General features: G+C 38.8%; 1 protein-coding gene across 1 annotated transcript in view; it reads left to right on the top strand.

Annotated features, from left to right (window-relative positions):
- Positions 1-15630, top strand: part of LOC105386401 (connectin) — a 190816-nt gene extending 175186 nt beyond the window's left edge. Inside the window, exons 3-4 of the mRNA XM_048627160.1 lie at positions 13427-14495; positions 14740-15630. Coding sequence (XP_048483117.1) covers positions 13439-14495; positions 14740-15281 — 1599 coding nt within the window. The 5' untranslated portion in view covers positions 13427-13438 and the 3' untranslated portion in view covers positions 15282-15630. The remainder of the gene's footprint in view (positions 1-13426; positions 14496-14739) is intronic.
- Positions 15631-27357: the final 11727 nt, after the last annotated feature.

Here is a 27357-nt window from a genome sequence, read left to right as displayed (position 1 = left end):
CCACAAGAAGACACACCTCTCTGACCCAAGCAATAAAAGACAATTGCTCAAACCCGCCTTCCGAAACCAACCAAACAAAATTCAGTTACCACCCTAAAGAAAAGTATAAAATAATAGAAACCAAGATAAGTGATGGAGACATAAAAGGTGCAACCCAACTTATGTTCTCCAATGACTGCGTCGCCCCAGACACCCCCGAGACGCTACAAGGCCTACAATCAAAGCACCCGCCACAGCCGCCTTCCGCCCAGCTCCCCGACGCCCCGGCCAGCGACTCCGCCCCGCTGCAGGTGCTCGGGACCGACGTGTACGGGGCCATCATGTCTTTCCGCTGCGGCTCCGCCGGCGGACTGGACGGCCTAAGCCCCCAACACCTGAAAGACCTCCTCGCTAGCACCGGCCAGGCAGGAGAAACCCTGCTGAGCAATTTGACGGCACTTATCAACCTTATGCTAGCGGGGAAGGTCAACACATTAATTGCCCCCCTCATGTACGGCGCCAGACTCTGTGCCCTCAACAAAAAGGATGGGGGCATAAGACCCATCGCCGTTGGCTCCACCCTCAGACGTATAGCTTCCAAAGTCTGCTGCCGTCAAATTCTACCAAAACTAAGCACCTACCTGCAACCCCTCCAACTCGGCTTCGGCTCCAAGGGAGGATGCGAGGCCGCAGTCCACGCACTGCGGACCTATATCGAACACGACGGTGGCGAGGTTGTCCTCAAAGTCGACATCAAAAACGCATTCAACACAATAGACAGAGGTACATTCCTAACTGAAATAAAAGAACTCACACCAGAAATATATCCATACCTCTGGCAATGTTATTCATCCCCATCCAATCTCATCTACAATTCAAATCTCATCCACTCCGAAGTCGGCTGCCAACAAGGCGATCCGCTCGGCCCCGCCATCTTCAGCCTCGCCATCCACAAAACGATATCCTCCCTGAAGTCGAAGCTGAACATGTGGTACCTTGACGACGGCACTCTGGGAGGCGAGTCTGACACCGTGCTCGACGACCTCCGTACACTCACGGACAATATGAGGGAAATAGGCCTGGAACTCAACAGCTCTAAGTGCGAAATTTTCATCCCATCACATATATCCGAAGCGAGAAAATCGATAATCATCCAACGCTTCAACTCATTAGCCCCCAATATTAAAATACTAGACGAAACATCTCTGCGCCTCCTCGGAGCTCCCATCCATGAACAGTCAATTAACAACTTCATATCTGAAAAAATCAACTCTTTCACCAATAAAATCCCACACCTCCTCAAAATAAGTAAACACATGGCTTTTCAAATAATCCGGTACTCACTGTTTGTCCCCAACTTCACATACATACTAAGATGCAGCCCCATTTTCAAAAACAAAACAATCCTTTCAGACATAGACAACCTAATACAAAATTCACTCAGTAAAATATTAAACCTACCATTCAGAGACCGCGACTGGCTCCAGGCCTCTCTACCCATCCGTTTCGGCGGCATCGGTGTCAGAAAGGTGTCGGATGTAGCCCTACCCGCCTTCTTGTCTTCAACCCACAGCACACTGGCCTTGTATAATAAAATTATTCACCCATCCTTGGGTGTTTCTGAGGTCTCGTGCTGTGGTGAAGCCAAGGAGGCATGGCAATTGATCTGCCCTGGTGAGGCACTGCCCGAAAACCCGCACTCGCAGCGTCTGTGGGACGAGCCCAAATGCCTGTCTACAGGAAGGCACCTGCTCGAGACGAGCCCCAACAACACAGAGAGGGCAAGACTCCTGGCGACGGCAGAACGCGAGTCAGGCCTCTGGCTCCATGCCCTGCCCTCGCCGATGGTGGGAACCTTCCTCGACGACAGGTCTTTCCAGACGGCGATCGGCCTTCGGCTTGGCATGAAAATTGTCCAGCCCCATCACTGCCCGTGCGGAGCGGAGGTCAACCAACTTGGCCACCATGGCCTCTCGTGTAGACGCAGTGCCGGCCGCCTGTCCCGCCACGCCGCACTGAACGACATCCTGCGCCGGGCCCTTGTGTCAGTCAACACCCCGGCGGTGCTGGAACCTGCCGGTGTCATCCGCGACGACGGAAAGAGGCCCGACGGGATGTCGCTCATTCCCTGGGCACACGGGAGGTCGCTAGTGTGGGATGCCACGTGCGTCGACACACTGGCGGCGTCACACGTCCCACATACATCCAGGGCGGCGGGAGCGGCGGCTGGTACTGCTGAAAACCTGAAACGGGAGAAATACAGGTCGCTCGACAGCACATACCTATTTCTCCCGTTTGGCGTTGAAACGATGGGGCCATGGGGTCCGGATGCCAAAAGTTTGGTCAAAGAGATCTCTTCCCGGCTCGCAGACGTCTCAGGGGACAAACGAGCCGGGGCGTACCTCCGCCAGCGCCTGAGTCTGGCGATCCAGCGGGGCAATGTCGCCAGCGTGTTGGGAACCCTCCCACAGGGACCAGGCTTAGAAGGTCTCTTCTATATATAGTTTTAGTTATGTACATAGGTTTAGTTTGTATAATATATAGGTAGTTTAGTTTGTAATTGTAAATTATATAAATTATGTAAAAAAAAAAACTATTAAATATTATATTATTATTATTATTATTAAATTCTTTATTGCACATAAATTTATTTGTACATAGGCGAACTTAATGCTAAAAGCATTCTCTTCCAGTTAACCTTGGGCGTTGTGGAGAAAATGATAGGTAGTGCGAAAGACAATGAGAACAGTTTAATTCTGTTTAATATCTATTGTTTAACACTAGAATATATACTTACTTATACATAATATCATAAAATAAACGTAAAAAATATACTTATAAATACGTAATATATATATACCTACATACATAATTTAAATATATAGTTACTATAACAAAAAAAAATAAAAATAATAATATCATCGTCACACTTACAAACTACAACAAAACAGATAAACTATATATTAGATCTGCTGCTGATTGTTCTGTTTCTGGAGGTAGTGCAGACGAACCTTAGACTTAAAGGTTTCTATGGACTGCGATTGCCTATACTACTATAATGTTTATCTCAGTAAATAAACCCATAGTTTATGAAATATTTCTTAATCTTTACTATCTTAGTAAAATTACAGAATTACATGAAGCTGAAAGTTTACAACGCACCCACGTTTAAATCAAGGCTGCGTGAGATAGTTACAACATATGTATGTATCGCGACCCATGCTACGCGCGCAGCCTCTTTAAATTTAAGATTCGAACGCGACATTCAATAACGCGAAAAATAAAAATAATGGCAGATTTAAATTACCTAAAACCTCTTTGGCAGCGTCCCATAGCTCGTGTTGCCAAGCCAGAGAGCGAGTCGGAGCTCTGTTTCAAAGGCTTATTATGGAAATACAAGGAAATTTATACGCAACTGCAAGATTTTGGACAACTCTTTTGACTTTTTTCTACACAAAGTGCAACATCAGATGGAGGCTTGCGTCTGACTCATATAATATATGAGGTCGGCAGAGTGCAATGCTACACACACTCTTCACCTGTTATATACCTCTCATCATCATCAGCCAATAATCATCCACTGCTGGATATAGGCCTCTCCCAAGGAGCGCCACAACACTCGGTCCTCGGCCTTCCTCATCCAACCACTACCCGCCACCCGCCTAAGGTCGTCAGTCCAGCGGGCAGGAGGGCGTCCCACGCTGCGTTTGCCTGTTCGTGGTCTCCACTCGAGAACTCGTCTACCCCAACGGTTATAGGTTCTTCGGCAGATATGACCAGCCCACTGCCACTTCAGCTTGCATATTTTGACAGCTATGTCGGTAACCTTAGTCCTCTGACGGATAACCTCATTTCTGATACGATCCATCAGAGAAACCCCAAGCATAGCTCTCTCCATAGCACGCTGAGCGACTTTAAATCGGTGGACCAGTCCTACCGTCAGTGTCCACGTCTCTGCACCATACGTCATCACTGGCAGAACGCACTGGTTGAAGACTTTTGTCTTCAGGCTCTGAGGAATGGCCGAGGAGGATATATCTATTATACTGAAACCGAGACTGAAAAGGATGTGAATAATATAAGTTTGACGTGGTTTTTATTCTGCATAATTTTATTGTCTGTGTTCGCGCCTGGAACAAGGTTCATCATCGGTTCAACTAAATCAAAAGTAAGGTTTTAAAGCTTCTCATAAATCGCCTCAACTATAATTAAATCATAACTGCCTTAAAAAAACTATTACTCCATAAATAGGCAAACGCCCAACTTATAACACCATTTTATTTCGAAGTAAAAAAATCAAAAAACACAATATACCGAGACCAAATCTTGGGGCTTTCGCGAATCACGCGGGTTATCGAATCGGTTATTTATGCGCACTAAATCATCCTCAACAGAAATTCAATCAGACCCCTGAGGTGTGGGATAAAAACGAACGGGCATAAATATTAGGATGTACGTGTAATGTACCTCTAAGGATCTGCGAGCTCCAAATTGGTAATGGCGAATGTGTTTGCTGTGTGCCGTTAATTTATTATGATGGTTTTTATAATAATGTCTTGTGAACTCATGGCTTGTTCTTACAAAAACAGTATTGGGTTTTATTGAGCCGGTTTCCGATTAAAGAGTTAAAAACATTCATTCATCCATACACTTACACATTTACTTTAGTGGTTTACAATATGCTTAAATTAAAACAATTCATCCATAGATACTTTACTTATAAAGTAATTTTCGCGTTTCACATAATTTTTGACTTTGGGTAACGTAATATTCAACAACAACAACCTAAGGGTTCTATCTGACCTACATATAAAATAATAATAAATACATCCATAGTATAATATTGTACATGTACAGAGGTACAAATGGTACAAAAAGCATAGAATCGACATGTCTTTGTTATAGCAACGGTAACGGATGGATATAAAGGTATGTTCCGGCGTGTTCTGCAACTGACTGAACTGACGTAAAAGAATCCTTTGCTTCTACTACCAACTGGGCTGTGGCCACGAAAAAAGAGGGGTTTTATTTCAGGATAAAGGAAAACAGACTTTTTTATTAGTAACTTCAGGGACACACTCAGAAGACGTAGATTAACTTGAGTTACATACCCACATACATACATATTAACTCTTATGGCTTTATACTCACGACTGTATTCCCCGAAAGCGATACCCGCTTTTCGGTGTAGATTTGTACTCACGTGATAGGTCTCGCGTTCTCCGTTTTTGAATGAGTACAATGCAATAGAATCTAGATGTGCTGCTTTCCTCACAATGATCTCCTACACCAGAATAAGTGACATGATTTTATTTAAAATTCATATTTAAAAAAACAAGCTTTGGTGTTGTTATAGCTCACAAACGCCATTTTACCATATAAAAAAAAAAAAAAAAATATGTGGGGACATCTCACACACGGCCATCCGACCCCAAGCTAGGCAGAACCTGTGTTATGGGTGTCGGACAGCTGATATATCTACACAAATACATAGATAGATAGATACTAAATATAAATATCAACACCCAAGACCCGAGTACATATATCTGTCTTTAAACAAATATCTGCCCCAGCCAGGAATCGAACCCGGGACCTTCGGCTCAGTAGTCAGGGTCACTAACCACTACGCCATTCGGTCGTCAAATAAATATTCTCTGTCATATCCTCATTCACACTCTCTCATATCTTCGTTCTCACAATCAAGCCACGTCTTTGGTCTATAATATTTAAAACATTAGGGCCTTACCACAAAAACTTAGACAGTATTTAACAGATGTTTAGCGCTGTCAAAAGCCTACAAAGTCAGTCATATTTCGATTTAAACACCAGTTAATCAGTGTTTAAAGTTTTTTGTGGTAGTACAGTTAATATTTCCCGCTGTTTCCCCCGCCACGGTCTCGCGACACAGGCTGAGTAAAGGGGCGGCGAGGGAGCGCTACATGAATACAAATACATTGTTTTGATTATTCTCAACCGCGCTAAACGGTGCCAATATCGAATCATCCCAGCGGCCGTTTGCACACTCAATAATGCGGCTTATTCCGTGTTTGTGTAGACATAATTTCGATTGTTTGCTGTGCCTTGTTGGTTTGTTTGGTTGTGTCGGGTGGTTGTGATTATTAGGGCTTGTAAAGGGATTAATAATACTTATACCTATTATAACCTTTACTGTAGTAAAGCTCTTTAGTTTTACAATTACCTATAACCTTCTTCATTTGCAGCAAATATAAAACGGCTATTTACAAAGTCATATTGCTCATGGATATTTCTACCAAACAACCTTTAAATCACTTTTATGTTAAACATTGAAGATGGTAAAGCAATACTGTTTAAAGACTAACTTTTTTCGGAAGCCACGCGATATTTCGTTTCGCCCGTATATTTCACAACATCGAATAAACTTGTCACCATTACGACACAGTTTCAGACAAAATGCCCGACTTACAGACCTCCCTTATTAGTGATTCAAACAGGTCATAGGGTTGCCACAGGCGCGGTCGGCAGTTCACAATGAAAATACCTTTTATGACACGCTATATTCCCCATTTTATGAACTGAAAGGCGCGGGAATGACGTGACAGTTTATATTCATATTCAGGAAGAAAATTCCGATATGGTGTAATGTTGATGAGGTTTTTAGCCAGTGATTAGCGCCCATATTCATAGAATTTTCATCGTCAAACGACACAATTAATACACGCATATTAAGAAATCATAAAGGGTGTCGCAACAGTGGTATACCAGGCTAAATGCGGGTTATCCTGGAACACTTTTGTTTTATGAATTTTGTCAATTCGCGAAACGAAAATTCAGTTTCCCATAGTTAAAAGTTCCGTGACCAACAAAGTTTCTAAACACACGCGTGAATTTCCATAAGTAATATAAGTAGCTTAAGAATGATCCCCTAAATTACCCCCGCCATTGGCTTAGTGTACCACTTTTTCAACACCCTGTATATCTGCCAGATCGGACCCAGCACTCTCGGCGCAGCAGTCAGAGTCACTATAACGGGTTTTTAAATTACCTACTACATTTGATTATATTATCATCTTAACCACTGCCCCATCCGGTCGAATAGCGTTCAGAAATCAAATCAATAAATAAACATCTGTGCACCCTGGCACGGGCGGCGGCGCGCTGCCAACGCCGTGTTATGCAGAGTGCTGATGATGCAGGGAGACTGGTGCCAGTGACCTTATGGGCAGGACTTCATGGCTGTAATCTGGTGATTGATAAGTACTTTTGAAACGAGTACCTTTATGTATACCTACCTGTTATGTAGAGTTTTTGTGAGATACTACTTGATTCGATTGCGTCGTAGCTGCCAATAAAATTGCTTCTCAATTAATAATACAGGCATGTATATCTTAAGTACTCTCTTGAAGGATAACGGAAATTTTAAAAAGTTATAAATTTGTTTAGAAACTCACCTTCATACTGCTTACTACACCGCTTTTGTAGCACCATGTAAATTAAAAATAGTATTTTTATAATATTGGTCTTACACAACGTTACAAAAAGAGCTCATCGTGCCCACTAACAGCGAGTTACATGAAAGAGTTTAAAAGGTGTAAAAATGGCTGCAAAAACGGACAACAAAGAGCCTTCCGCCCACCAGGCGTGTAACGAGCAAAGAGTAATATTATAAACTATGGTAGAAGCGGCACACGTTTTGACAGGTAAAAAATGCATATTAACTTGAAGAAATACATAAAATACACATAGGTACTCTGGATTATTATTTACCGGTTTTAATAAAAAATATGTTTTGTTGCCCCAAAAGTAACTAAAGTCTGTTTTTTTTATCTCAGATACTAAATTTACAGATTCAGGGCGGTTCATCAACAGTCGATTGTCCTGCGATTAAGTGACGTATCGTTCTATTGGCGTACAGTACATTTTGTAGCTGTCAAAACGGGTCTATTATTTTGAGACAGAACTTAAATTAAATCCAAAAAAAAACCTAAATAAAATGTAGACGTGCGTAAACTAAGTGCACTTATAAGCAACTGAATACATAGTGGGAACATAGTTTAAGCTTCTAATGTTTTCTTTACTATAACCAGGAGACAAAATTGGCCAGGCTTCCTGTGGAAGTGAGCAATACATTATGCTGCGGCCGTATGTAATAAATAATGATACGTCTAGTTTAGTGCCGTGAGTTTTAGGACCTGTGATAAAATTTTCACCCGCAGTGACAAAGTGTGTGATCATACGTTGCGACTTTGTTACTTAAATACTTAGTCTAGACTTCTTTGTTCTACAAGAAAGAGTAAAATTTTGTTAAAGTCATGTTCCGTCATTTTTACTATAACGAATCTTGATATAGTGACGTTTAATTACCTATAACGGTGTCATACAGTATATGTAGTCATAAATCTGGAAATAAGAATTTTACAAACCTTAATGTTTGTAAAAATGTAGTGTGACGGCTGAATGGTAAAAAATATTTAAGTCATAAGTACCTAGTATGAAACCAGGTGAAGATAATGCAACGAGTAAAACCATTTTGTACGTTGCTTATAGCCAAAACCATTTTCAAAATTCCCCTTCAAAATGCAGGTATGCACCAAATAAGTAGTTCCAAACTTTACTACCTCGCAGTGTCTAATTAATGAAACAAATTTCGTCCCCAAACTTATTACGCGAATGCTTTATCCCATACTATTTACCCTCAAACAGAAGTTTATCGTTTACTGCACCAAACTTCTCTATTAACATTGCATTTCTCGAATTAATTTCCACCAAATAGTAAGTGAAATTCCTGTTTTAGTTACAGGCAGAGTACTAGTGGTGGCTGTTCAAGCAGTACTGTTTCAGTTCAAATAAATATCATCCTTACGGCCCACGAATTAAGTATCAGCCTAATGTTCTAATAGTTACCTTCGATGACTCCCTCATTGTACTGCGAGAAAACTCTACAGTAGCAATTTCTGTGTTTTCCATTTAATTACATTATTTTTTAAACCACTAATAATTTATGTGAATTTATGTGTGTTCTTAAGTTTGTCAGTTCCTAGCTCACGTTAGAGAACAGCTCCTAGCTCGCTCGCTTAGCGAAGCCGCAAGGTCACACCGCTAGCTAGGTGTAACCTACGTTATTTTTTTCCGGAAAACGGTGGCATTATGTAGGGGTCAAAATCGAAAAGCTACTAAATTCACAACCACGGCTAAACCAAACCCTCATGTCTACATCATCAGTAATGAATATAAACGGCTCACCGGCTGGGCCGGGGTTGGCAGAGGTCACCGATATTGGCTGCCAAAACTCTCACATAAATCTCTCCCTTAGCTGCAAAAGAATTAGATTTGTTACCGTCACTTATGGCAGGTTGTAATCTAGGTGCTTTTTTGACGTCATTTAGCGCCTGCTTAACAATGCCTGGATAAAGGTTATCTTTAGGATAAAAGTCATAGTGAAAGTACTGTCACTGAGTTCAAGCATTGCCGCATTGGCAGCAACTCTGAAAGCGCATTTATACAGGGTGTTGCAAAAAGGGTATAACTAAGCCGAAACATAAAAATTCTGATTCAGTTTCGGGCTTAGATGTAGGTACCATGCTGCACATGTAGGTTTCAGCTTAGTATACCCTTTTTGCAACACCCTGTATAAATGCGCTTTCAGAGCTTTACTTACCCCCGTCGTTGGTGCCCTACCCCAATTAGTATATTAATAATATTATAGTGGAAGAAATTTCAAAGTCAACCTCGTAGGTTAGATTTTATTATCAAATCATACACCTACATACAATCACGTATAAAATTACTCCTCTTTACAAAGCTAATGTTAGTACGAAGTATGATGGAATCTCCGATACGACTACGTACACACGCGCGCGGTTCGTTTAAATTTGAACGCACGTCCGTTCGGATTCCGCGATCGAGGATTCATAAGAGTGCTTGCGAAAGACAAACTAAGCATTTCCCGATAGTAGGCCGGGAGCCGGGAGTTATTAAATAAGCATCATACCAAAATAAATTTTAAGCGGTGGTAGCTCAGTCGGTTAAGCGCCCGCTTCTCACGCCAGAGATGCGGGTTCGACTCCCGGCGCTGATATGTACCAATGAGTTCTTTGAATTTAAGTACAATGTATAACATCGCTCTTACGGTGAATTAAAACATCATGAGGAAACCTGCATATCTTGATTTAGCTCAATAGAACCCACCAACCCGCAGTGGACCAGCATGGTGGGAAATGGTCCAAGCTTAGGAAGGCAGTTTAGACCTTGGGGATTTGCACAAAGGTTCCACTCGAGAGAGTCAGGTGCAGGTACTTACACCCCCACAGAGAGAGAATAGAATAGAATAGGTTCATAGGAAATACGATTATTGTTTGTTCCACTGCCATTCCCAGGATTCTGGACTACCGAATGGTGTAGTGGTTAGTGACCCTGACCGCTATCCCAAAGGATATCAGTTTCAAGCAGTTCTATGTAGGTTTAGCTAAAGTTTTTTATTAGGTATTTTACGGCGCTTAAAAATCTGTTGAATTTGTGTCTATATTTTATGGCAATGTATTAAAATAATCACAAAGTTGTATATTATAGAAGTAAAATCTATCCCATTCTCCTGTACTGTGGAAATTCGGTCGGGTCCAATGAGTTAGTAACGTATTATTGTCACGTAGCGACCGATAATACACTTTATTGCTGCCACAGTGTTATCATTTTTGCTTAATGAATTATAACGGGAAACCCTTTTTGTTGATAAAATCTTCTATTCGGTATCTTTATGGATTTTCAGGTGTTCCATCGCTCTGAATAACGAATATTTATGTCATTTTAATTATACTATGACCTTTTACATATTAAGTACAATATTATGCTTTTATTTGAATTAGCTTATAAAATTGATAGTATAAATTTTATTAGCATAAAAAGAATAAAATCCAAAGCAATGGCAGCTAGTTAACATTTTATGATCCACAAATCAATTTGATCACCATAAAAATGCACGACCGAAGATTGAACGGTAATCGCTTCGAAAATTCAAAATGACAGTAAATAAATCCGAACTTTATATTTTTTGTCGCAAAACAACAGCGGCCAAATGAATTGGGCATAAATCAACGGACAAATACATCATGTCGGGTGCAACTGAAATATATGGCGCAGCAATTTGTCGCCATTTTGTCGCAATAAACAAAACAAAATGGACACCCCGTGACAACAAGTGGGACATCGATCAAGCGGCTCATATCTGAAATTACATCGGAAGAAGTGCGTGAACTGTTGCCGTCTCACTCTAAATACCCCCAAGAGATAGAGATGAAGATAAGTCGGACGTGACCGAAGGGTTTTTGTTTCTTTTGTTCAAGATTCTATTGTCTCAAGGTGCTGGCCTCTTTTCTTGTTTAGTTAAAGTTTTGAGTAGGTTTCCCTTTTTGCCAAAATTTGCAACTAGGTATTTTGTGAAATGATCACTGAATATGACTTAGATATTTATTTTTATAAAGTTACCTTTGTTAAATTTTTAATATCGTTAAATTTAACGTGCGATATGTATTTCAATTTCAAAAACGGCAATCCGGCCCACGACTTATCCCATGAATACAAATGTACAGCGAAAAGCGAGTGACTCCCTTGCGAGTCACCTCTGACTACCCCTTCGGGAATTACATTGTAGGTACATTAAAGTACCTAGTATATGACGAAATATTGATTTTAAATTCCATTACTCTATTAGTATTCTCTATAAAATCCATAATAATAAATAGGAAACTTTTCAAATTGTCATTCATCATTTAAATCCGCTGCGATTTTTATGCATTTTATTGTTGAACTTCTGAAGTTCTGAAACGTTTAACAGTGTCACTAGATAAATGAAATGAATGATGATGATGAATCGTATCTTAGCTGTGAGTAAAAATATCTGACGTTAAATGTTCTCTAGAGGACAGATAAGGAAAGTGGAAACTTAAGTCGTACACTCTAGAGTCTGTCCGGAACTTACAAAAACTTTTATCGTCTTTTGTCTGGAGTCCTAATATGATGTCTTTATGTCGGACTGAATTTTGGTGTTATCTTGTTTTTGTTAAAAAGTTTAAGCTTGACGCTAAAACACAATTATCGCAATATTTATAAGTTATGAAAAGGTAGAACCAGAGTATCTTTGTAAGAGGTAGAATATGGCAGATATTTTTGTGATTCTTATTATTTACTTCCACTATCCTTAAATTATGAACAAGACGGAAATAAAATACAACGAATATTTTTATTATTGCCCTAATAAACTTTATTATAGTGTTTGCCTTGATTCTATGGCTTTTACATTTTATTTGTCGACAAATCAAATGAAAATCGCCATTTCCACTACTTAAACAGTTGAACAAATATACAAAACACACATTACAGAATCACGTTATTCGTATGCGCGCCGCGCCGAAGTGTTTGTCGATATCAATCTGGACCGGCGGTTCATATTTTATGCGTGCAAATACAATTGTCTGATTGTTCTAATTTTAACGTAAATTAGTACCTAGATTCCGGCTGTTATTTTGTATTGATTTGTAAAATATAATATTTGAATCAAATATGACGGTGTGAAATTATGATAATTTTAAACAAATATTGTGTGAACGATATCTTCATGTGAATATGGCAAAAACCCTCCAGCCTCTGTACTGCGATGGACTAAGTATTACGGACAGCACTGAGTGTGACTGCTTTGCTTATTAATAATGTTTTCAGTGCAATCAAAATCACGAAGTAAAATGCTTTTCCCGTAGATAAAATTTTAGACTACTTACAACATTAACTGGAGATAAAATTGCATAACAGTTTGAACGTCTCTAACGGTTATCCAACTAAGACAAAAACGCTGCAAAACGTTAAATTATCTTATAAAACTAAGACTAGACTAAGATTCAAACACTCTCCAGTGTTTTAGCCGAGCCAAGAAATGCGATAAAAAACTAAACGGATAGCTCTCTCAAGATACCACTTGGATTTATTACCAGAATCTAGAGTCACATATATTTTTGCAGCCGTATGTACTTGCATCTGACTATTTCATTACGGCTGTGGATTTAAACTAAATTTAGACTTACCAAATAAAAGCTACATTTTTAATACCATTCACAGGCATTTAGTTACTGTCAGTTTGTAAAGATAACAAAAAATGCTACAAAATTTATTAGGAATCTTATGTCACACTTATTTTAAACCAACTGATACAGATAGAAATAATATTTTTTTAAAATTTGATATTATAACCGAGTGAAAACTACATTGTTACAAAAATCGATTGTATAATAAAAGAAACCCTCGTTGTATTTTTATTAATTATTAAGTAAACTGATTTATTAATTTTAAAAACAATAGATAGCATTAAAAGTCCATTAGAAAATTGCAATACCCATTCTGTGTAACTTTCGCAAAATTTAACATTGATTGACGTGAACCTAATTGCTTTGTTTATTTACGGAACAATTTTCTCTTGTTGCAGATTAATCGAAAAATGGAGCGTCCAAGAATCGCCGGCGTCATTTATATAGTCGTCTCACTCGCACTCGTCACCGAGATGCAAATCAACGTTCTGGCTAAAGACAACCCGAAGAGGCGAACGAAGGAGAAAACGGGAGGTTTCCAGAAGAATATCTGCGACATAACCGACCGAGACTCGAAGGTGCATTGCTACTGTGAGAACACGAGGGAGCTCAGGAATGCTACAAAAGCCGAGTGCTGGGTGTTCAACGGGGGCATCCCCCGCGATGACGTCATCTGGCAGAGCTTCGCATCGCAGCCCAATCTGCAGAGTTTATCTTTCAACGTGCGTGTGGACGGCGCGCTCGGATACGTGCCCAACAGAGCGCTGCAGTACTCACAAAAACTGCGCTCAGTCAACATCAAATACGGAAACATTGTCGACGTCGCGCCCTACGCCCTCGCCAATCTCACTAACCTACGCGAGGCCATTCTCACGCAAAACCAAATCGAGAATCTACAACAGTTCGCCTTCGCACATCTACCTAATGTCACAATGATCAGCTTGGAGGACAACATGATTATTGAAATTGAAACCAACGCGTTCTTCGACCTGCCGAAACTACAGAAGCTCGTGCTCACAAAAAACAACATTTCAACCATAAGAGACGGCACGTTCCTGCACACGTTCAACCTATTGGAGTTGGATTTGAACAAAAATAACATATTCAATTTGAACCGGCACACGTTTGACGGATTGGCAAACTTGCGGAAATTGGATCTGCGGCGAAACCGCATTTGTAACTTGACGGAGTTTACTTTCGCGGAGCTGTGGAACCTGCAGGAGCTGTTGTTGGGGAAGAATGACTTGAAGTTTGTTTCTGAACGCGCCTTCGACGGCTTGTCTCAGCTGCGCAAGTTGTCTCTAGAGGACAATGACCTCGCTCGGCTCCCCACGGGACTGTTCGAGGGGGTCCGCGGCCTCTCTTCCCTCGACCTGCGCTCCAACAAACTCTACGCTTTCACCTTCGACAATATCAAGCCCATATTCGACAACCTCAAACCTCAGAACAGCAATCTACTCCTCGAAGGTAATAAATATTTGATATCCTCGCGCCTCCGCAACAAACTTAAAACACACGTTGAATATTAAACGAGTTGAAATAGAGATGCTCGTATTTGCTTTAATATGCTTAGGAACTAACTTGTTCTTTGATACCACCGCCGGGAACGCTTAGGTGATAAGGAAAGCGGAAACTCAAATGTCGAGGGATTCCGTAATTATTTCATCTGGCCTACTTCGCGTTTGTTTTAACCGGTTGTTCTTTTTTGCAGAAAACAACTTCGTGTGCGACTGCCAACTGAAATGGTTCCATTTGCTGCACAACGAGACCAAGAGCCAGAATACCCGGGACTCGCTCGGGAGCGTCACCTGCCAAATGGACCCCCCGGTCGTCAGCGCGGCCTACAACAAACTACCCGACGATAGCATCAACACTAAGGACTACAATCAGGAAATACTGCACGCCGGAATCACCATCGAGACTCAGAACGCTAAAAACAACGTCACAGTAAAGAAATCGCTCGAAGAAGTCAAAGATGTTATTACAGACAACAACGATATCAATCAGGAGACCGCTAAGAGAGGCGTTAAAAGGAATGTTTTGAAGATCGCCCCCAATACTCTGCCGTGCCCCAAAAAGGAGATAAAGACCACAGAACTACCGCCTTTCATGGTCGACCCTATAATTCCCATTCAGAATGAAATGAAAACATACAGATTCGAAGATCAGACAAACGTAGCGATTTCACTTACGCCGTTTCAATTCCAAGTGACTGTTTTATGGAGTGTCTGGTTGTATTTGTTTTTGACGTAAGCATCTTTCTACGCATATAAAATTTTCGTCTAGTCATTAAAGTGTAAGGTTAGCTAAGATTCAGCTTAAAATAAATTGGAGTATACAATATATGGTAATAATACTTGGAGCACTTAAAATTAATACATACGTACATGTTTAAACAATAGTGTTGATACTACTCACCATAATAATAATAATAATATGTGTTGTACTATATAATTAATGGGTATTTTCTAAGTAGTAATAGCATTTCTTTTGTGCACCATTCATTATAGAGTTAATTTAGCGTCATTAAATATGAACACTTATGTCTGATTATTATTGTGTAACATTGTAAAAAGTATTTTCACAAGGTTTTTTGTATGAATTAAACGATGTAATTTTTTGTAAAGCATTTTGTTTTATTTAAGCTGTTCATCCATCAAACCTATAGGTATATTCAAAAATATTTATACAGATTGGACGACTAAGTATCAGACAAACTACGGCAACGAATCTTGGGTTCGAATCCCAACAGCGTTACATTATTATTGTAATCTGATATTGCTCTCTATTAAATTTACATACTTCCTCTGCCTTTTAAGTTATTTATAGTAGTGAGCCTCTATAAAATATACATTTATAAAGCCTTTTAATTCTAAAAACGTTTAAATAAAATAGTTTAATCTAGTCTTTCTTACATAAAACTATTACATAAACAAGTTTCAATATCGGAAAAACTATTAAAACCTAAAGAATCTGCTAATTTTCTTCACTGCGGGTTTAATAAGGCACAGGAGAAACTCGGACGAGTAAGTATCTCATAACAGCAGAACGGATGCGTAAGTATGAGCTTAATAGAAAATACCGCTTCACTAGTTAAATAGCATTTATGTGCATTAAAAGAGTCTCTCCGGGTGGCATATCAACTGTACTAAAATCAGAATTTGGAAATTGGCGAAAAAAAAAAATTTTTTCCCATAGTAAAAAGTCACGTGACCAACAAAGTTTCTATGGAAAATTATTATTTTTTTTCGCGAATTTTCAAATTCTGATTTTAGTTTCAGGCTTAGATATACCATGCTGCACATGTAGGTTTCGGCTTAGTATACCCTTTTTGCAACACCCTGTATACGTCCGTTGTGTACTGAGCAGTCAGCTACTGACAACACATCTTACTGGCTAATCCACACGCTGAGAAGTTCCACATAATACATTTACCTTCTACGCCTACGACGTAGGTTAATAGGCAGTTAGAATGTATGTTAATAAATTGTAACATAGAATGAGGAACTCTGTACACTGAATGAGGGTGAATTTTTATTTTTTTTATTTATTTATTTATTCATAGGAAAACTTACAGCTAAATATTATACATAAGAAATTTCGATTAATAATAATATAATAATAGCCAATTCAAAGTTTTCACACATATAAAATAAAAATGAAATAAAAAGTATGGGCAGTAAATATTAGCCCTGAATAAGTAACCTGCTATTTTATCAAAAAATTAAGTCTTGGAAAATTCCGTCTAGGTGGGCGTATAATATATTATACAGGTATAAGGTGTAAAAGAGCTCGTTACACTCGCCATGACTGTCATGTCCTCTCCTACTTATGACACTACTACAAGTATTTTGTTTGATTCATTCTCCTTCGGGAATTAATCGCATAAATTACGACTTTAAGAAGAAAATAACTGGCAGAAAGCCAAACAACTATCTACTAGCACGCTATCTAACTAATGGCGTAATATCCACCAAATAACTCCACCAATCAATGATAAAGCCTCGAAACAAAGGCGTTAAAAAACTGCTACTGAGGCCATCTTTCTAAAGTAGCGCGATATACGCACCTACACAACCAGCAATATAGCCTGACGGGCTTCAGTGTTTGTTCCGATTGTACGCAATAGATGGCGCTACGTGTAGGAAACTGAAAGTGGCCTGAAATTTTCATGTCGCTCAGAGAATTGCGGTTTTTACTTGCAGAAATAAATGCTTCTAGCTGCTGCATTATGTTATGAATGGAATAACAAAATGTTAAACATGTAAAATATGATGTTGGAATGTTTATTAGAATTATTAAGGTTAAACACGAGTTGCTAGTTGAAGTTTTGTGCTACTAGCCGAGAAATATTTCACATTTTGTTAAAAAATCAAAGTTTAGGTAATATTTTTTCAATTTTTTTACGTACTAATATATTTAAATATGTATATTATTCTATCTATCGATATTTACAAAATTATAGACAGTAAACCTACGCATACAATCACCGCATATGACATAAACCGCCCCGACAACCGGCACCATTCGTTCTGCAGTACGGAGTCGCAGCCATACATTTGCTCTCAGCAAACCATTGACTGATATACGGACTGACAGGAACGCCGCAAAAATATACCGACCACGAGTGACGGTTTGGTCTCTGGCTACGGCATACAGCATAGCGTGGGCGTGTAATTTTTTTATGGTATTGTACTCTGAACAAAGTAACTTAGAACTTAGTTCAAATCGAGGCGGCGTCACGGTAGCCGGCTTTCAGGCGCAGTGAATTATGCCTACCTAATGTTCCGCTACAATTTTGCGTTCTGGCGCCGTCAGCACCTGGCCAGCACCGCGACGAGACGCCGCCTCACCTTATTCTGTGAGTGTCGAACTAGGCCTGCAACTGCATATACCAAGAAAACATAGGAAAGCAGCCGGTTGCAGTGAGCGGAGCGCCTTAGATTATAACAATCCGTAACTAAAACGCAATAATATTATAGTTTGATTTCTTTTAAAAATACGCAATGCTTTCTTAAATTTAGTATAAAAACCAATTATTTTCTAATTAAATTATTAGATCCATTCAACATTCCCGACGGAAAAGTTTTCTAGACTTTTGGAATCCTAATTACAAGGTTTAGGTTTCAGCCCAGCCGAAATAAACTTTGAAATTCAACGTTGAACGCGCGGATTGATGAGTTCGATAAACTCACTGATAGATTGATTGACGCACAGGTACATGACGCGTTGAAAGAGTGCTAAATATGTCACATGTCTAGTCTATTTATTACACTTGTGAGCTATGAATTACCAAATAAAAACGTAAATATTATCATCAAATTCCAAATTAAATGTTTTAAACGGTGAAGTGTATTCTTTTTAAATATGGTTTATTTTGACATAGGATTTTACAATTATTACTGTACCACCATTTCACAAAAGCCCCGTTATCGAGAGTTATTCTTTTCTTTATTTCACAAATATTAAATACAAGTGTACAAAAGGTGAACTTAATGCTATAAGCATACAACACGAATTTTGAGGAAGGAAAATCTTACATTATGCATTAATTCTTGGTTTCGTAAATCTAAATAGGAAAAAGTTTAGTTTAAAAACACTTCTAGCCGAGTCCCAGCATAACTCTTTGAGCTTATTCAAATTATTCCACCACGAATGTTATTATAAAAATTAATATTTATTAGTACAAACGTAAGTCGTGGCATGCGAGGCGACTTCATATTCTGCATGAATATAATAATTCATACTGCCGGCGCTAGGGGCTTCATCACACTAGCGATTGTCAAGTGATTTAAATAATATTTTTTTTAAATAATAATTTATTTTTTACTCGTGGCGCTAGTTAGCCTTGATATGCTACGAGGCTTTATGCTACGAGAGAGCTACGGGCTACGAAATTTCGTAGCACTTCGTCATGTATTTATATTTTGTATGTCTTTTTGCTCTTGGCTCTCTCGGATGGAACCTTTATGCACGTCTCCTTCGGGTCTAAGGTCTCGCGATTGAGAGGATCAGATCGTATAATTTTTAAGCCACCAGGACTCTGTAATCATCACTATAAATTTAATTGGATCGCTCTGTAGACGTGTGATTATCGAATATTAGATAGATATACATACATTTGTTAACTTTTTAACTGTTAACGTTTTACGATGCTGAAAAGATGAGTTAGGTACCTAACTACAGAAAAAAATATACATAAAGACGCTTTCAAAACGTTCTTCAATTGACAAAATGAAAAGGCCCTAAGGCAGAGCACACACTGACTCAGTTTGGTCGGAATTCAAGAAAGTTGACGCGTAAAATTGAAATTTGAGTGAATGGAGTGTTCTCTGAGGATAGCTTATGAAGTTTCTAGAACCAACTGAAAATGAGCAAATAAAAGTAATCAAAAGTACCTACCGTACATACTAAGTGCTTAGTGCAAAATAAATAGTTGAAATATGATGCAATTCTACTTATAAAATGTCACTTGTGAGTCGTTAGAAAGACAAACATATTAGGTATTCGACATTTTTAGCTCGAAGATAAAAAATATATTCCAAAGCGCACCATCAAAGTAAAAGCACAAAACCTATTTTCAAAATCATAAGTTTCATTAAAGACTTCAAAATTAAACTTGGTTGAAAACTAGCACTAGGTTTATTTCGGCTTCATCGGCCGAGTGCACTCTCGAAAATCCTCCTTAGACTATAATTATTATTATTACCAACCGCAGTAAGAGCCAAGCTTACCCGTAACGGCTTCATAAGTAAACGCTCAGGGCCTCAAGTCTGCTAAGGAATGGGGGCTCAATGCTGTGTCGTCTGAATGGTTTTCCGACTTTAGGTATCCGTTTTCTCTTGGTGAGTGAGTCCCAGTAGTGCAATATGAAACACTAACACTTATTACTGTTTATTAACGTTAGTTCTTTAAAAAAAATGCAATAAATATTTCCTAAAACGCAGATAATGAACACCTACAGTGCAAAACCCATGCTGCCGACACACAACTGTGCGGCCATTCCTTAGCAGACTTGGGGGCCAGCTTATCTACACAGGCATACCTACGTGGGGGGCAATTCCAGCTATTACACGAAAATTATTGCACTATTACTGTGTAAATTTTACACATATCGCGCAGTTATCGTTTGGCAAGGTGCAGTTGAAGGCTGCGTCGCGACAACAAAATATGCCCCCGGGCTATTTCAAAATTACCTTCGGGTTTAGAGGAGAAGTGGCATACTGAAATGTGTATTTTTTGCAAAGAAGGTAAAAAGGATTGTCAAAATTAGTTTCCTTCATATTTATTGGTATTGACATACGTTTTTCTAAAACATTAAGTTTTATTATTGTATCTGAGTATGCAGTTTGCGCGACTTTCACTAAATATTTAAAAAATGTCATTCAATCTATTGCTGGCTTATTTTGATAGTATAGTGCATAGCAAAGCAGAAATCGATTTAATAACATTGAAATGTTTAATGCTATTAGAGTAAAAAAAGGTAAAGCTTATATATGCCGCCGTGTGTTATAATATAATAATATGTGACAGTAATTAAATTCTCAGTGGGTGCATTATGCCATGTCTTCTTTACACCGCTGCCCTGATACCGCCATGCATATGCGTTTGAGCGTCGTCACTCAGATGACGCCATGTTTAGTTTGAAATTTAAATTTTTACTTCCGGTTCCGCCGTCTTTTATGTTTGGAATGGTGAGTGTCGTTGAATATGTATGTTAGCAGTGAGTTGGGGATTTGTGTCATAATAAAAAGTGTACTTGGAGAATGAAAGGCAAAAATAGTAATGAAAGTGCAGTCGTTTGCAGTTTTTGATTTTCTTTTTTTGTCATTAATTTTCTGCAGTTCAGTTCTAGTCATCACCATTGTCATCATCTTGTTCAGTTGTCATCGTGAAATATTTGTCTTGTAAATATCTTATTCTGCATAAGAAAAAATATATCTTTATTGAACAACATAATGAACTCCTTAGAATTCCTTTATTGTTTATTGTGTATATAAGTATCATAAATATTTACCATCCAATGGAAAATCCTGAAAAAGGGATGCGTAGAAAAGCTAGATAGCAAGAATGTTTCACCAAACAGTAAACTAAGGTCCACCAATCGTCCTAAATTCAGATACACACACTGCGAATAGCTGCGGTAGTCACACAAATTGTCCAAGAAGCGTTATAGTTTAATCCTACGAAGCCTGCGGCCGTGTTTTAATTTACGTGAGCACATACAAATATTAAATCTACCCACTCTACTGCAGTGCAAGGGGGTCACTCTATATGACGAAAAACAACGTTTCAGAGAGCTGCTGCGCGATCTACGGCTCTATCTAGTTGTATTAAACGTGCCAATCGCACGACATGTCTCATTCGTTCATTTTTCGTCAGTATAGATTAACCCTCCAGGCTCGGCTGAACTCGACCCATAGTGCAAAACATCCGCCAAAAGGCAAAGCGAAACATGCAAACAAACGATAACTTTTTATGTACAGAGTTTGACGTTTGTACATGAATTTTTTGCGTTGGCTTAGGGGCCATCTCCACAGGTCACAGAATTGCGACGAGTTGACGTTTCGCCATAGAATAACGAGTACTAGTATGTTATTGATGTCGATTCTGAAGGCAGATATTCTAATTTTAACGCTGACAAACTAAAAAAAATCTAGCATAAAATGTCATTTACGGAAACAATCATAGAGACGAATTTTAAAAAAAGAAATTAAGGTTTTGACAGCTCTAAATTTAGAATTTCTGCCTTCAGAATCGACATCATTGTATGGTTTCACCATACTCAACCACTCGTCGCATCGCAGCGATAATATCGCCGTGTGGAGACACCTTCATTGAGAGTAAAATGCGTAAGATAGCACCGTCGCGATTTCATCGCTTGTGGAGACGGCCCCTTATTTTACTTGGATTTTTGGTTAGAGTTTAAGACTAGAAAAGGATAATTCATCGCTATTTATATACCTACTGAAAATACTAGAATCGATTATAAATGAAATAAGATTAATGATCTAAGAAAACTATGGATGGAAGTAAGAGCAGTTTCAGAATAAGTACACATGTTTAAAACGACGTCTTCGGGAAATAATTGTTCTGAGAATTTTACTGCACTGCACCGGAAAGACGGTTATTAATTGTTTCTTGAGTAAAAATAATGAGAACTTATAAATAGTTATATTTCTTTGAAATTCGAAAACTACCTTTCATAAAGGCAACAGCTCTGAACCGGAAAAAAAGCTGACCCGTACTTAATGTAAGAAACGCAATTGATACAAGAAAAAACCAAAGAAATAAAAAACTAAAAAAGTAACTAGGTATATATACTGGTTAGTAAACTCATCAAAACATTTTTTTACACATGTGTGCATGAGGAAAAATCATAATAGGAGGGTTTAAAATTTAAAGAAATATTTATAAAGATCATCAATAAAACATACGATAGCGCGTAAGAGTGTAAAACTATACCTATAATATAATAGACACGGTAGAGCGTAGACCGCGAATGGTTTGAACCGGTTAACGGGCAGTTAACCGGTTAAATTGGAACTTATTGTGCCGTTGGCTATAAAGGGAGTCCGGTTAACAAGAATTTAAATGTTTTCCGAACAACACCGGCTACAGAATATGTGAAAAATATCGCTTTTTCACAAACGTACCTAAATGGTAGTAGGAATTTAAGGTCTCCTGTCCACGGAATTTATTAGGATAAAACCAGTGATAGTTTAAAGTAGTATTATACTTGAAATCCCTGATACTCTTACCGTCAACTAGAGTAGAAATTCGACGAAGCAAATCATAAATTCATAAGGTTTACGCTTCATTTTTCAAACAGCATTGTACTTAACTTTTTAATAGATTTATTAAATGCCTGTAAAAAGCTAATACAGCACAAAGATCTTTCGATCTATTTTCAGAAATAATTCCAGGTAAATACATCAATCAGACCCTTGTTGAAAGTTTGATTTAGTCGAAAACTTAATACAAGTCCCAAAGGACTAATCTTGTTACTTAAGAATTCAACCAAGTTTTGATTGTTTAGTTGCTACATCGGAGTTCTTGACTCATGAAAACTTAGGTAAAACGGATTTGAGTAAATATGTCTGAGCTGCTATTACACAAATGTCTGGATTTTATCGATATAATTCTGTGTGTATTTAATTTGAGGGATACCAATGTGACTTAAATATGCTAACTAGCTGTGCCCGCGCGCTTCGCTTCGTCTTAAAAAGTTTTCCCGTGGGAATTCCAGGATAAAAAATCGTATGTATACCAAATTTTTAACCGACTTCGAAAAAAGGAGGAGGTTCTCAATTCGACTGTATGTATTTTTTTTTTTTTTTTTTATGTATGTTCAACGATTACTTCGTCGTTTACGGACCGATTTTGATAATTCTTTTTTTGATATTCTGGGCTTATCTCAGGGGTGGTCCCATTTTTTTTTCAGAATTTTATTCCAACCCTAAGGGTGGGAAAAAGGGTAAAAACAGGGTATGAATTTCCAATTTGAGCACCAATTAACCGATTCTAATGAAATTTAGAACTTAAATATAGTTCGTATAACAAAAAAATATGATGGTGACCTGGAGCTGATCTGATGATGGAAACGGAAGCCAGTCAAGAGAACTCCTCAACGGTAAGCAGCAACTACACCATGTTTGGACGTAAATGACTCGTATAGACTAGCTAGTAGGACTTATTGCAGCTTGAAACCAATTCTATTAACTTCAAAAATATACCAGGTATTAAAATTACGGAAGTAACAACAGTCATAACTTTAATAATTTCTAGTATGAATTGACGAAACTGGTAGCAAATACTAATTTGCCTATATATAGTGCAGAAAAAATCTTAATACCGCGATGAAGAATTTGTTAACGTGTTCGGACGTAAAGATGTCGTATAGAATACCTAGTAGTAAGACTTAAATTTAATATTAAGTGGTCTAGCCTACTTAGCCTAGCAGGAATAACATACACTAATTTGGGTATGTAATGTAATGTGCTGAATAAAACCTAATGCCGCGACGCGTACCACGGTTTATAACAGTATTGTGAAATAAGAGCCAATCCAGAAATACAACCATACCGCGATGTAGAATTAACGCTCGCAGTGCCATCTAGGGAGGGAGCACAGAACCTAAATATAGTTATTATATTTTATCATAACAATTTGATTTAATAATGGAAACAAAAGGCATTCAGGGGGAACCCCTCAACGATAAGCAGCAACTTTGTTTGGACTTTACTGATTGAAAGCAATAATAATAATATGTGGGGACATCTCACACACGGCCATCTGACCCCAAACTAGACAGATAATTATAATATGGGTAACGGAGAGCTGATTTTTCATCGCAGAAGAAGACCCGAGTACAAATATCAAACATCTGTCTTTAAACAAATATATACCCGGCCGGGGATCGAACCCGGGACATTAGGCATAGCAGTCAGGGTCACTAACCACTACACTAGGAGTAGGACTTATTGATATCATTCGCATCAATTATAACATAATATTATTATGTGTTGATACACGATTTGACTTATCTTTTACTTTACGATTAATTTTATAGAAAAAAATTATTACCTAAGTACCTACTATAAATTTGAAGACAATTTACTTAGGTTAGGTTAGGTGCCTGTCGAATTACCTATAATTATGTGTTATATATACGGCATTAACGGCTTTGAAAGCTTTAATCGTGTTATATATATATACCTAAATAAAAATGAATTGATGATCGTTAGTCTGCTTAAAACTCGAGAACGGTGGAACCGATTTGGCTAATTTTGGTATTGAAATGTTCGTGGAATCCAGGGAAGGTTTAAAAGGTAAGAAGGGTAGGGTAGGGTATTGTGAACTCGGGCCTTAAATTACTTCTTTTAATCGTCTTAATCTTTCCATTTCTCGTAGTGCTTTTTCGTCATGTGGTCTAGTAAGTAATTTTCTTGGTTCTAAATCACAAAGTGCAATACCTTCTAATGTCTTCACCCGGCTAAGGGCAACATACACTTGGCCTTTGGCAAAGTTTTTCTTTCCCAAGTCAATTACAGCTTTATTTAAGGTGGTACCTTGAAGCTTATGAACAGTTACAGCCCAACTCAAGATTAACGGTAGCATTCTTCTTTCTACATCCCCGTAGCCCTTGTTAGCTTGGAATGTTGCTGTTGAAGGAGCTATTGCCACTAAGCCTTCACTGTCTTTCACTTTGATGCCAATGGTCTCATCGTCAAATTTAACGTAAACTGCATCAGGCAACTCACCTGCTTCTAACTGATCGCGACGAAGGGCCGGCCACTTAAACTTGCAAATGATTCCCATCGCACCGTTCACGAGACCCTCAGTAACTGATATGTTGCGCCTTAACATTACCCTGGATCCTTTTCCCAGTTTTAGTACGTGCAACAAACCACCACAGTTATTAACGTCAGCAGGAATTACGTTACATGGTGGCCGTTTTCCGTACGTTGCAGCCTCTCGAGACTCATCGGCAGCGTGCATGGTGTAAACGCGACTGGACTGTAATAATTGATCCGTCATTTTACAGTTATATTCATCTACCAATCTGATGGTAGGAAAAATTCTAACTGCAGCGCCATCCGCGAAATCACCAACCTGTTCAACTCGCCGTCTTTCACACAAAAGTTGCAATTGTGAGATTGTGAGCTCACCGAATCGCAAATTATTTAATAAATCCACGAATTCCTCGTCGCTACTTTGACGCATGTTGATGGTGAGTTCGCAGAAGGAGAACTGTTGCCATAAATGTATTTCTGCGTTTGACCACAAAGGTTGATCGAAGCACCAATGCCCTTTAACTGGCGGTAACTGCATTATGTCGCCAAATAACAATACATTTACACCTCCAAACAATAAATGATTGTTTTTGAACTCCTGCAGGCGTAAATGGATTATACGCAAATTTTCATACGACACCATCGATATTTCGTCAATCACTAACCATTTTATGTAACGCCACTTCCGTCTTTCCCGTTCCAATGGCTGTCCACTCATTTTACGATAAGTCATCGTAGTGGTCTTTTCAATAGGAAGTGAAAATACCGAGTGAAGCGTTCGACCAGAAATTTGGCGCGCTGCAACACCCGTCAAAGACGCCACTTCAACAAAATTTGGTTTCAACAGCACGTCCACCGTGGGAGCATAGCAGCGTTTAATATGCTCAACAATTAATTTTAATATAAATGATTTCCCGCTACCAGCTCCACCCGTGATAAATAATAACAAAGGCTGCTGATTTTCATCTAACCTGATATCTTTATCAATGGAATCTGACACCTGTTTCAATAAATCTTTTTGTTGAACATTGAGGCTTCTGATTCCATTTACAAAAACTTCATCGGGCATAGCAGTGGAATCATTATTGTCGATAAAATCATCTTGATCTGCATATACATTGATCTGGTCCTCGGCGTATATGTTTATATTATGTTCTCTAGGGTCGTTGGTGCTTCTGTCATCGTTCACAGTGTTTAGTGCTACAGCTTGAACAAGAGCTTGTTGTATAATTTGCTCAGCATGGGCAAACTGCTCCACGGATAAATTATGTAAAAGAGGCCTTAACTCTGATTGTCGGCGTAAGAAACAAGCTTCAGCTGTTTCGCCTTCTTCCATGAGTTCACTTTCATTGCGAAAAGGGATGTGACACACAACCAGATTGTAAAAAAACCCTTCTCGGTCACTATTCAGGGTATAGTACCGAGTGCGCAAAACTGCGGCCTGATTCCTGATTCTCATTCTGGTCTGATCCAGTAGTTTTATGTAACGTGGGTGTTCGTTCTCCTGATCTCTTAGCTCAATGTCACCGTCATCATCGGTCCACACTGTACTCGAAACAGTTTCGTAACGAACCGAAAATTCAGCCAAACTTACCTCTTCTAATTCGTTTGGTCGTTGCTGGTAGCGATCGAATATGTTGTTGAAAATCGATGTTTCATCTTCACCAAATCGTAATAGTCTGTAACGTTGTTCCGGACGACAGCTATTGACGAAGACTGTTTTTCGAGAACACATCTTTAGAGGCAAGTGGCAGAGACGATAAGCCGCTTCTGGTGCACTAACTAAGCGTTGTCCAAGGATCGCCATAGAAACCGAAAACAATTGCTTCCATACATCATTACTTTGCCGTTTTGCTTTCTGAACCGCTTCCCTCACAACATCGCCACAATCACTGGGTTCACATTTGCTTGCATATTTGGCAATATAATATGCAACAGCTGTTACATTTCCACAAGGTTGTATATCCATGTTTGCTCCCCAAATTTTTAGAAGAACTGTGTTATAGTTGTTAACCATAACTTCGTCTGCATTT

This window comes from Plutella xylostella, chromosome 18, assembly GCF_932276165.1.
Source record: "Plutella xylostella chromosome 18, ilPluXylo3.1, whole genome shotgun sequence".
Taxonomy (NCBI): Eukaryota; Metazoa; Arthropoda; class Insecta; order Lepidoptera; family Plutellidae; genus Plutella; species Plutella xylostella.
This window is presented reverse-complemented; position numbering and strand designations above follow the sequence as displayed.